This window comes from Spinacia oleracea, chromosome 1 (genome assembly GCF_020520425.1).
Source record: "Spinacia oleracea cultivar Varoflay chromosome 1, BTI_SOV_V1, whole genome shotgun sequence".
Lineage (NCBI taxonomy): Eukaryota > Viridiplantae > Streptophyta > Magnoliopsida > Caryophyllales > Amaranthaceae > Spinacia > Spinacia oleracea.
The window spans coordinates 8606766-8620045 of NC_079487.1; the positions used below are offsets into that span (position 1 = coordinate 8606766).

Genomic DNA, 13280 nt, shown 5'->3' on the forward strand with positions numbered 1-13280 from the left:
CAACATGGTTTTTTAAATACAACTAATGGAACAATTTTCAGACAACAATTATGTGAAAAACCTTCATACAACAGCCTCCGTGCATCAAAATGGTTTTTATTTTATTCCAGCTTCCTCACTATCTCATACACTGCTCAAAGCCATGCATAATGAAGACAACGCATATAATTACTTTCCTCGCTGAATGCAAGCAGAATTTCCGATTAAATGAAGGACAAAAATAAAGACATCTCTGTGGAAATAGTAATCTACAGAAAAAAGAAAAAGAATATAGCAGAATCAGAGAAGAGAGAAAAATCTGGATAATTTTTAGAAATTACTACCATTACCATAACATAAACTCTGTCTAACAAAACTCAGTCTTCAAAATAAGTACTATCAACTTGTTCAAATAACAAAATTGAAAACATCAAAATGATGATAAATAACTTAAGCCTTGTCACTCTTTGAAACATTAGCAGCAGCTTGTCCACGAAGACGACCAGTTCTCCTGGCAGCAATAAGACCGACCTTCTGCCCTGGTGGTGCATCTCTGCGAACGGTACTAGCGTGACCAATATGCTGGTGGTTACCTCCTCCGTGGGGATGCTCAACGGGATTCATAGCAACACCACGAACCTTAGGCCAGCAGTTTCTCTTCACTCTGTACTTGTGGTACGCGTTTCCTGCTTTGAGCATTGGCTTCTCGGTACGTCCTCCACCGGCAACTTGACCGATCATAGCACGGCAACCACTTGGGACAATCTTCTTGGAACCGGATGGGAGCTTGATCCTATAACAACCACAAAAGAATTCATTACACGGGATTTTGGTTATCACGTACTTCAATGGTTTAACAATTGTTGAAGTAGACATTTCAAGCTCATTAAAAAGAATCTAATACCCAAATTAGCAGAAAGAATGCAATCATCACACTAAAACTACATTAACATCGTCTGGTGGTTCACAATTAGTCTCATTAGACACAAATGAGAAGGGTAATCAAATCACTTAACTAGAGGCAATTACCAAGAACAAAATTAACCTCATTCTACCTAACATATTATGAATGAATACAATTCAATCACATGAACCTAACCCCAAAAACTTCAAGGCACCGTTAATCCACATAAATAGCACTGTCATCAAGTACCATGCATGATTCATGACCATATAAATTGACTGTACAGATAATAACAGATAACCATGATAATTTCTGAAAACTCTAAACCCACAAGCGAAAAACAACTCAAAAACAGGACTTCGACCTAACATGAAAAATCTTAGATAGATTCACAAATTCACTAATTGCACTACCCTAATCCCTAAATATACGAAATTAGCCATCTTGTACATCCTCAATTTATCACGAAAACAAATCATGACCTCATGAACCACAGTTTTTATAGGGTTATCATCACAAAAACCATCTTCAGCAAGAGCACAAGACTCAATTCAATCTGTATTGTATCGCACTGTGACATTTACATGCTGACAGCACACAAGCATAAGCATATCAAGCAATGTACAAAACCCCATTATATCCGAATCCAATTTCCATATATACAAATCTACAAACACAAAAGACTGGTTTCTAAACTCAAAAGAACACTCATTATACAACAAAAGACTCACATCTAAGTACTCTCCGTTTAGTAATACAAAAACAAGAACGCGTACAAAGTCAATATCAAATCCAATGAAAATAAATATAAACCTACAATCTTCAAAAGTACCAATCACACAACAAAAGATCTAATTTTTACCAAATTACCATGTCGCATACAATACCAATCAACCAAATTTCAAACACCCATATAAAAACAGATTAACAAACAAAAACGTTCCAGAACAAATAAATCACTCAATCATATATGTACAAAAAAAAACATAGAAAACAAATAAAATTCATGGTGCGAAAATATTTAAAAAAAAAATGAAAAATAAGTGAAGACGGTAGGTATCATTCTTTTCACAAATCCAAACCAAATTACTATTTTCAAAACCAAATTTTACCAATCAACCAAATTTAACAAACCCATATAAAAACAGGTTAACAAGTAAAAATAATCCAAAACAAACTAAAAAACCCTAGAAAACAAATCAAATCAATTGAGAAAATAACCAACACGAAAAAAAACGAAGATATACCTAGAGGTATCATTATCAGGGTTGTGAGAGATAACAATGGCGTAATCTCCAGAAGCACGAGCAAGAACACCACGATCACCAACATGATGTTCAACATTACAAACGACAGCTCCTTCAGGAATAGATCTCAACGGAAGAACATTTCCTACCATAAGATTAGCCTTCTTCCCACAATAGATAAACTGACCAGTGTACATACCCTCAGCAGCAACAAACAGCTCCTTCTGATGCTTGTACCTGAATGGGTGTCGGAAAGTGACGCGAGCAAGGGGAGCACCACGACCTGGGTCATGGATGACCTCGGTGATGACTCCTTTCAGGTAACCGTTGCGCTCGCCGAAGTCGAGGGTTCTGAACTTGGCGGCTCCTTTGCGGTGGTGGACGTGGGCCTTGAAGACGGACCCTGCTCCCTTACGTTGAGCTCTGATAACTCTTCCCATGGCGGCGGTGAGGAAGGACAGAGAAAATATGGATGGGTTTTTCTGGGAGAGTGCGGTGGAAAACTGGATGAAATGGGGGAGGATGAAGCTAGGGCTTTATGCGGGGGTGTGATGGGATGGGGTTTGAAGTTTTGAGGAAATGAAATGGGGTTTGATGAAGTTAGGGCTTTACGGCGGTGATGTTAGTTTTGGGCTTTTGGAGTTTGGGTTTGGTTCTGGGCTGAATTACGAAAGTGGTTAATCCGTTTTAATTAATTTTGCGATTAATTTTAATTGCTTAATTAATTATTATGGTGTCTAACTAATTATTTGCATTTAGACCTGTTAAACGGGTCGGTCGGGTTGTAAAAAAATTATTTTCGGGTTCGGGTTGAATCGGGTCGGACACTTTGGGGTTCGGGTTTATAAATGCTTGTTCAAGACCCAGAACTTTCGAGTTCGGGTCGACCCAACGGGTTGAGAGATTTTAAAATACGCATCATATTTTCATTAATTTAGGTGATAAATATACAAATATGGGCACAAATTCACATATTTTCCTACACAAGTTTATATGTAGTCAAATTCAACCATAAAATGGCGTATAATTCAAATTAAAATCATATTACACACAACAATAGTAAAAAAAAACGTGTTTATTATGCTTAAATTTTCTCATAATTTCATTTATTACTATAAATACAATGGTTTTCAATCGGTCGGGTCCAAAACGGGTTCGGTCGGGTTTCGACCCATTATTTTTCGGGTTGCTCGGGTTCGGATAAAATCGGGTTACGGGTCACAAAAACTTGTTCATGACCCAGTATTTTCGGGTCGGGCTCGGGTCGGTTTTCGGGTCGGGTCGGTTTTTTACAGTTCTATTTGCATTGCTTAACTAATGGTTTTAATGCTTAATTAATTAGTTCAAGTGCTTAATTAATTGGTTCTATCACTTAACTAATTGGTTCAATTGCTTAACTAATTGGTTTCATTGATTAACTTACATGACACCAAGGTGGTTTTTTGTGTAAGACGACCCTATATAAAATTTTGTATTGCATATACGGAGTACATGGGTAAAAACCAACCTAAGAATCTAAGAATCTCGTATTTTTCGTTAAGAACCATATTTATAGAAAAATTATGACGTTTTCAACTTTTATTATTAAATATAAATAAAAAATTAAGATAAGATAAAGTAAAATAAAATAAATCAAATCAAATATTCATATGAAATAAATAAATTATACCAACATTTTAAAACGGAAAAATATGCATGGCACTTGTCTATTTCTTAATTAATACATATGAATTTTATTTTGTTTTTAATAGAAGATATGGTTACAAATTTTATTTTTTATGAGTCCACACATCTCTAAATGTATTGTTTCGTAACTTTCACTTATATTTTCTGAATTCAAGTGAATGTAAATTTTGATGTGTGGATAATGAACATAAAGACTAAAGAGCAAGGAAAAGGGAGAGAGAAGCACATAAAATTATAATTAAGTGGACGCATGTGAATGCAAAACAAATAAACAATACACGAACTTCGTAATTATTTTGACGATATCTCACACAAGAAAATTTAGATACAGAGGCAACACCTTGAAGCAATTCATTTTTTTATGGCCTCTAAAAGTGCCTTTTAGCATTAGTTAATTATGGTAGCCTCTAAAAGTTATTTTTAGGGACGGTGAAATTTAGCATACCCCTAAAATTACTTTTTAGCATTAAAAAAAATAATAGTTGCTCCTAAAAAGTTTATTTAGCATCAAAAAAAAATAAGTTACCCCTAATAATAATAATATTTATAAACAATGCTTCTTCTCTATATATAATCTATTGTGTTCAATTCATAATATTGGTTTTTTTAAGGAGAAATTCGTAATATTTGTTTTTTTATAGGGGAAGTTCATAATATTGGTTAGTCTCCTTAATCTTACAATATTAACATTTCCCCCCGGGCTTTTGTTAACATTAATTTCTTCATTAATTATTTTTATTCATAACTATCTTTTGAGCCCGTTCAAAGAACGGGCGGTTATATAGTGATTATTTAGTCTATCTTTTTAAATTCTAATTTTATTGAGCTTGTGATTTTAGATAGAATATATGACTTAAATAGAGGTAAATTTTGAAAGTTGAAAGAATGCATAAATTAAATTGGAAGATGGAGTGAAAGAGTCGATTGGAGTTGTATAATATATCAAACAACAAAGAAAAAATAAACTAAAAAACCAAATTGATGGAGGAAAGAATGGATGACACGTATCAACTAATTAAATGTGTTGACACTTGACACGTGTCAACTAATCAAATGTGGTTTTGCTTTTTAAATAATACGTATAGATAGATATATATTTATTGTTAAAATCATGCAGGCGAGTTTGTTTGCAGTAAATAATCTAATTAAAATGACGATTGACCGGGGAGGAAATGCGCACGTAGTAATGTTTCTATCATCTTTATTTGTTTTTGGAGGTACGTTGTCTCAATTGTTGTTTTAGACATATTAAATTTTCCATTCGCGAGTCAGTAAAGCTAGGCCTGGGATGGGCCGGGCCAGCATGCTTGCTATTGTTTGAGCCCGACATAAAATTGGTCTAGCACAACACGAGCCCATTGTAAAACCGACACGACACGTGAGTCAGGGTTATAGGCCACGGGCCGTGTATGAACATCATTTTAGAAATTTGACACGAGTACGACGAACTGGCCAGCACTTCGACACCGTTATTTTTTAAGCAATTAACATACATATCTTTAAATTGATAAGGGAGCTTACTAGTACGACACGATCCAGCCCAACACGGAACGTGAGACGACCCGTATATCGGCCTCATTTATGAAAGAGAGACACGAGCCCTATACGACACGACTTTCCCTTGTCCCGTTCTAGGCACGTACTGTTAGGGCCCGACATATAGGCCTACACGACCCGACTTGTGCACAACTTAATTCTCGTGCAAGAAATGTGATCTTTTTTTGTTGCTTATTTTATTTATTTATTTATTATGAAAGTATCATTCGTTGTAAAAAAAAATAGCCCTTTTTTTTACGGGCTTGACATATGGGCCTATGCAACATGGCTCGTGTCCAACTTTATGAGTAGGATCTGTCTGTTCTCCCTCTTTTATCTCTCTTTTTAGGGTTTACAAAAATTAGGGTTTTATAGGGCGGAAATAGCCAATTTTCTTCGGAAATTTGGTTATTTCTGCCCCTTCTCTTTCAATTCCGTTGTGTTTTTGCGTTAGATCTCAATAAGTACCCCTATGGTGGGTTTGATTGTTTCGGTGTAGTAAGTACCCCTATGGTGGGTTTGTTTTTAGTTATGTTTTGTGTGTTTAGTTTAGTTCAGGTTGTTTCTTTGGTAAAGATTTATGCGGGATCGAAGAATATGTCAATCTTTCGACTACAATCAGACGAATCAGACGGAAATCATATTTGTCACGGCTACAACAGATCTATAGACCCCCTCGTCAATGAAGGCTGTAAATCACAGCGATATAAAAGAGGGTATACAGAATGTTTGATATACTACGATCGTAGCTATGGTGAAAAGAAGTTTTTATTTGATTCGATTGTTATGTATTTGTTAGATTTATATCTTTATGTAGATGTCGTATGACTTTTTATCAATGAATTAATTTGTTTATCAAAAAAAAAAGTAGGATCTGTCTGTTCTTCATTGTTAAAAGCTAGATTTTTTTGTTTTTTCCTTTTTTTTTTTAATTTTATTTTAACGAGAAGATTAGCCTTGAAATTGAGTGGAATGTATTAAACCTAGATTAAACCTTGAAATTGAAGGGGAAAACATTAACGTTATCAATGAGGTTTTCGCCTCTGTGCCATATGTCATAGCCTCACAGGTTCACGTTTTCTCCATTTATAATTTGTGTTGTCTTTTTGTCTCATTAACATATTAAAAAAAAAAAAAAAATAATAATAACAACTTGTGTAACCATTGTTTACTGAATTGTTTATATATTAGTCATTTTCTCTTGACTCTTGTCTCGTTGGACTATCAGGAATTGTGGTAGATGCAATATCATACGATCATACTGCTATTATTCGTGTAAGTTTTTCGATCACCACCTACGATATAAGGCAAGTTCATTTAGGAGTATTTAGACATAAGGCTGATTATTATATGTACTTGAATCACATGATATTGACATAATCTAATAATTTAGTCACTCCGTAACAAACTAAGTGGCAGATTTGACTTTACACGGTCTATAAAGTTTATTTTGACTACCCGTAAAAAAAAAAAAAATTGTTAATATTAATCCAATCTTTGGCCGATTTTCTTTAATTAATCCCACCTACGACATATTTTTTAATAACCCCACCTTTACCACCAACGACTTTTATTGAGCCAACATGACCGGTTACCGGCTACAAAGTCAACGATTATTACTTTGACAAAACAAACTGGGTGAACACGAAATCCTACCGTTATAAACACAATAAACAATGATAAATTAAAATTAAAGCAAACAAATCAACACCCAAAAACATTAATCAAACCAGTAATATTTCTACTAAGTTTGCATGAATATTAAGTGGTGTAACATTTTATTCAAATGTAAACCATAAATTCTACTATGCATTCCTCTAAAACAAATCAAATAATCCCCAAATCACCAAGAACACGAAAGAAAAAAATAGAATCAAAGATCATAGCTGCACTTAATCCTCTCAAATTGCCCAGAATGTCCTTCAATTGAACCTCCAATCACACTTAATCTTAGGCTTTCATGTTCCGGTCTTGAATAATCCAAGTTTAAATCTCACCCTCAAATGCGCACCTTCAATTGAATTTCATAAGCCCCACCAGTAATATGTTTCTCAAATCAGATTTATCACCACTTCCAAGTTTAATAATATGTTGCCCCCTGAAATTCACATGTCCAAAATCTGTTGTATTTTTGTATCCCTTGTAGAACACCGACCCTTGTACAGTGTTGAATCTTTGCCCGGCGTAAATCGCATTTGCTTCGATTGCATCGTAATAGACTCTGAGGCGTCGGTTCGGGTTTCAGATGCTGAAGTTGATGGCGAGATTATAGTTGAGATTGTCGTTCTGGGTGAAGTTGAAGGTGGTGAGAGAAGCATCGGAGGCGTGGACTTTGATTTTTTGAGGGCGGACGATGAGCCAGAAGATGAGGCAGTCAAAGAGGCAGCAGCAGCCGCCGGAGGAGCCTCTCTTTCCTTTTGTCAAAATGTGCAGAAAATAGATATCCCTACAATGTAGTGGGCGAATACTTTTTGTCAAAATGCAAAAAAAAAAAAAAAAAAGACGAGACAAATGGTGGAGGAAAGAAGAAGAAGAAGAAGAAGAAGAAGAAGAAGAAGAAGAAGAAGAAGAAGAAATGGGCGAAAATGGTGGAGAAAAGAAGCAGAGAAGGAGAGAAAGAGGGAGCATGAAAAAATGAGGAGGAAAGAAAAAGAGAAAATCCGTTAAAAAAGAAAAATTTTTAAAAAAAAGTTAATTAATATTACAACAGTAATATGCCACGTAGTATACTTTACCGGATACAACCGTTTTTTGACCTACTAGACTCAATAAAAGTCGTTGGGTAGTAAAGGTGAGATTATTAAAAAATATATCGTAGGTAATTAAAGAAAATCGGCCAAATGTTGGATTAACATTAACAAATTTTCCAAAAAAAAAATAGTTTATTTTGACTATTAATATCTCCAGTTGTGTATCAACGCAAATTATAGAATCTTAACATGTCGATAACATGCATTTTTTTTTGTAATAATATCTCATTTGACAAGATTAATTGTTGTTTATCGATTAAAAAATAAGGTAAAAATTAAAAGTTCAACTTTGTAAAGTCAAATATTGCACTAAATTTGATCTGAATTTTGTAGTGCTTGGCAAATCCTCCTAAGCCTCAGTATAAGGGGGGAATAGTTGCGAACCCAGAAATGAATGATGGTCAAAAAGGGTAGACAGTTTATGGAGGGGTTAAAATTGAGTATAGAGTATCAGCAAAAGGAAACAACTTCATCGTGGCTCATAGTAGGACAAACCCTTATGGCAGTGTATCCCAGAAGGTCTTCTTAGATAAGGATAAACTTTACACATTTTCCGGTACGTCTTTTGTCAACTTCTACAAATCCATCATCTTATATTTTACTATATGTTGATGATAACTACTCGTAGTGTAGTTAGTACAATACTTTTCTTCTTCTTTTTTTCCTCATGGAGTATATGTACATTTTCGTACTTGAATTCAAAATCTATCGACTTTGATATCTCCTAGTTTTTGTTTTAATGTAAAATGAATTCATTATAAAATGTCATAAAAAAGAAATACATAACAAATTGAATAAAAAAAGTAGACCTGATCAAAAGGTGGGTCGGGCCAAGGTTCGGGCCAAATTTGTGTGCCCAAAACCCGCTATTTCGGGCCAAAATTAGCGGGCTTTTCGGGCCATTTTCGGACCGGGCCAAAATTATAACTAAAAATGTTGTTTTGTGTTGCCCAAAGCACGCAATTTTTTAAAAAAGTTCGGGTCGGAATAGGCTGCCCAAAACCCGCTAATTTACGGGTCGGGTCGGGTCGGGCCAGCGGACCGGGCCCATGATGATCAGCTCTAAAAAAAAAGAGGTATTCTTTCATCAAAACTATCATCGTTGGGTTGATATCTCAAAGAAAAATAATCCGTCCAAAGAAATTTATTTTCTTTTATAATTTAATTTATGTTGTGAATAAACATGAGAGATAAGAGAGAGAATAGTGTTGTGTGTCTTTTTTTTTTTTTTGACAACAGTGTTGTGTGTCTTATTCCATATAATACCGGGTATATATAGGATACAATAGTTAGGGTTTTACTGAACCCTATAATATTCCGAAGACATTGACGAGTGACATAATGGACATCCATATTATATTTCATAACAATTTATTCATTCATTTTTGTTCTCTTCTTCAAAGCTTGGATACAGGTAAGTGGGAGGAAAAGTACAACACAAGCAATTTTCAAGAGTAATGACGGGTACAAGCCAGGTGGTTCAGTCAAGGCCCAAGTAGGATGTTGGTCCATGCTTAAGGGTGGCATTACAGTTGGGTCTTCAGGCCCAACTGAATTTTATTTCCAGGTAAAACATCATATTTCACGTTTTAAAATTAAAAGGCTTGTGCCTTATTTTCCAACATTTTACCCAAACTCTTACTCCGTACTTGATAGCTTACCATATTTTGTGTTCTCTCTTTCAGACCAATGATACATCGGTTGATATATGGGTTGATAGCGTTTCGCTACAACCATCCACCCAAGAAGAATGGAGATCTCATCAAGATCAAAACACTGAGAATGTTCGAAATATCTTCCCGTATTAGTCTTACTATGTACTACCTCCGCTTCAAAATGATCTTTTCACTTTCTATTTAGTCTGTTTTATAATGTCTTAATTACATTAGGCTTTATACTATTTCTAGACATAAAATTTATCCAGTACTCCGTAACATTTACAACTTTCCACCCACATTCTTACTTTATTCATTTTTTTCTTACATTCATCCACCTTTCTACACTCTTATTTTACTTACTCTACGTTTTATTATATTCACCCATATTTTTACACATTCTCCCATTTTTATCTTCATGTTTGTGCAAATAGTAACTGTAAATATCATTATGAAACGGAGGTAGTATATATCATATGATTTCTTAAATATTGGTCAATAATTGCAATTTCGTTACATTATTTTACGGTTAGAAAGTCTATGGTTAAACTCCAAGTTGTAAACTCAAAAGGGAAGCCGATTCCTCATGCAAACATCCCAATTACCTTAAAGAATGTAAACTTTCCTTTTGGAGCTTCAATCAACCACAACATAGTGAATAATGTAGCATACCAAAACTGGTTCACTTCAAGGTTCACAGTCACTACATTTGAGAATGAGATGAAGTGGTATAGTATGGAAACTAGTCAAGGCAAGGAGGACTACTCTAAAGCCGATGCCATGCTTGATTTTGCAACCAAACATGGGATATCAGTTCGTGGTCACAACATCTTTTGGGAAGACCCAAAGTACCAAATGGGATAGATGGGTCAATAATTTATCCTCAAATGACCTCTTAGCAGCCACCAACAAGAGACTCAACTCAGCAGTTTCGAGTACTATCCAAGTCAAATATATAGGGTAAGATACAGGGGTGGACACAAACTGAATTGTCCATGAACAGTTCGGTTAAAATTCGATTCGTTTACGAATGAATCAGGGTAGAGACAAGGGTGGACACGAACTGAACAGTTGGGGATCGGATCGGTTAAAGTTCGATTCGTTTACGAGTTAGGGTAGAGACAAGGGGGACATAAATTGAACTGCTTGCGAACAGTTCGTAATCAATTTGATTAAGGGTGATGATAAAGGTCGCAAGTTGCGACAACATTTAGTTGTCGCAATCTTACGTGTTGGAGTTTAATTGGTACATGTATGCGCCACGTAGACTATGCGTCATCATAATATTTTTATTATAAATGCAATATTTTTACTATGAAATTATGTAAATACGGTAATCAATATAAAGAAGGAAACAAATTAGAATATTAAGATTTTCCTACCTTTTTTTGAAACATGTATAATAGAATATATAAGTTAAATATTTTAATTTCCTATTTATATCGCGACACATAAGCATGCCATGTCATTATTGTGACACGGCTTAAAGGTCGCATGTTGCGACCTTTATCATTTTCGTTTGATTAAAGTTCAGTTCGTTTACAAATGAGTCGAGCTTGAGCTCGAAAATATAGTTTGATTAATTAACGAGTTCACGAGTTGTACTCAAACATAACTTTACAAAGTTCGGCTTGAAACTCGCGAACCTTAGCAATTATATTTGTATATATAAAAAAAACTAATTTTAGAATCAATTGACTTTTTCGCATCATTGGGAGCTAAAATAAACTTCTTTGATTATATTTCCCAATACCTATTTAACTATAAAGTGTATTATATTTGGATCTCTATTAATTTTAACTTCGTTTCTTTACATTCTTACTTTTGAATCTTAGAACCAAGATTACTATTTCCAACATATGATATATTGATATCAATCACATACATTCATAGGATTTTTTAATTTTTTTTACCAACAATCTTGTGAAGGTAATTATAAAAGTAGAGCTCGGAAAATAGTTAGCTTGAAATGTTATCGAGCCAATTTGAGCAGAGCTCGAATTCGAACCCTAACTGTGAATCCAACAATCAAGCCGAACTCGACCTCAAAATTGAAGTTCAAAACCGAGCCCCAATCCAAACTCGAGCTTAATATACAAATAGTTAAAAATCGAACTTTGTTAATGTTCGGCTCGGATCGGCTCGTGGCCACCCGTAGGTAGAGTATTATTCTCCTAATTAAATACTCTTAACAAGTCTTTGATTAACTTTTATTATCTTTTAACTGTCCTGGCAGGTACTCAGGAAAGGTGATAGCATGGGATGTTAACAATGAAAACTTACATTTTAATTACTTCGAAAGCAAGCTTGGTGCAAATATAACTGATGTCTTCTTCCAAAAAATGGGTTAACTTGATAAACACGCAACATTTTTTATGAATGACTATAACACAATAGAGGAACAAGGCGATGCTGACTCTTCTCCTTCAAGATATCTCTAAAACTTAAAGAGATATATAGTAACCTTGGAGGTGCGGTTAAACTTGGAATTGGGATTGAGAGTCATTTTACTGTCCCAAATATTCCATATGTGAGATCAACTCTTGACATTCTTGCTGCTTTTAGATTACCTATTTGGATTACTGAGCTTGATGTTAAAAGGGGAGATAGCCAGGTAACGAATATTCTCTATGTCCTTTTTTGTTTACCCCATTTATCATTTTAGCCCGTCCTTAAAAGGTTGCACTGTTACTAACAAATGTTACGATAACCACAATCATTTTCACAATATTGTTTCATCGTGTGATTTCTCTAGTAAGAACCAACCATCGTGTATCATTGAAACAACCATGCATCTAGCTCATCTAGCAAGCCAATTAAGTAAAAAAAGCGAACATTAGTTTGCCTAAGGTCTTTATCTGTTACAACTTACAACAGTGGCATATTTATTGTTTTGTAGATATTGTACTTTGAACAAATACTTAGGGAAGTACATTCCCATCCGGGAGTACAAGGCATTGTGATGTGGGGACCATGGTCACCCCAAGGCGAACAATGTTACAATTTGTGTCTGGTAGACCCAAACTTTAAAAACTTACCGACAGGAGATGTTGTAGACAAGGTGTTGAAAGAATGGGGCCACCACAACAAAGACGTGGTTGCAACCACTGATGCCGAGGGTTTCGTCAACGTTTTCTTCTTACATGGTGATTTTGGGGTTACATTGCAACACCACAAACTTTTCCAAAGTTTTAAGGTGGATGCTCGATATTCAGGCCAAATAATAAAGATTATTGCTTAAACTCCTCTATCAGAGCTAGATCATCTAGATTATTGCTTATGATTCTTTTCAAAGATCATTTCATAACTATTGTTACTAATGGGATTTGTACTTTGGAAGCCTTGTGAAGGAAATAATGCCCTTGGTCCAAGTATGCATATAATATTAAGTCTAATAAATGCGGTTCAGTATTAATTAACAAGTTAATAATTCAGTGAGATCAAGTGAGCTGAATGCCTAGCTAGAGGCCGCTTCAGTTCAAGTGGAATTAATTATATTAATCCACAGCTTACTCTTGACTGA

The 13280-nt window shown here is 34.9% G+C and overlaps 2 protein-coding genes and 1 pseudogene across 2 annotated transcripts; 1 reads left to right on the forward strand and 2 right to left on the reverse strand.

Moving 5' to 3' along the window:
- Window positions 1-297: 297 nt before the first annotated feature.
- Window positions 298-2705, reverse strand: LOC110799724 (60S ribosomal protein L8-1). The gene is made up of 2 exons (XM_022005003.2): window positions 2131-2705; window positions 298-772 (listed from the first exon to the last, which is right to left on the reverse strand). Exons 1-2 carry the CDS (start codon window positions 2568-2570, stop codon window positions 430-432), a joined length of 783 nt encoding a protein of 260 aa, XP_021860695.1. The 5' UTR covers window positions 2571-2705; the 3' UTR covers window positions 298-429.
- Window positions 2569-12998, forward strand: LOC110799727 (endo-1,4-beta-xylanase 5-like; annotated as a pseudogene).
- LOC130465716 (NDR1/HIN1-like protein 10) lies at window positions 7108-8184 on the reverse strand. Its single transcript, XM_056834577.1, is given in 4 exon segments — window positions 7108-7283; window positions 7285-7358; window positions 7361-7410; window positions 7413-8184. Coding segments are annotated over 4 exon segments (750 nt in total). The 5' UTR covers window positions 7981-8184; the 3' UTR covers window positions 7108-7225.
- Window positions 12999-13280: the final 282 nt, after the last annotated feature.

Coding starts and splice junctions, on each gene's coding strand:
- LOC110799724 (XM_022005003.2), bottom strand. CDS start 2,570: ATGGGAAGAGTTATCAGAGCTCAACGTAAGGGAGCAGGGTCCGTCTTC. Junction 773..2,130: donor CCTGATAATGATACCTCTAG/GTATATCTTCGT, acceptor TGGTTGTTATAG/GATCAAGCTCCCATCCGGTT.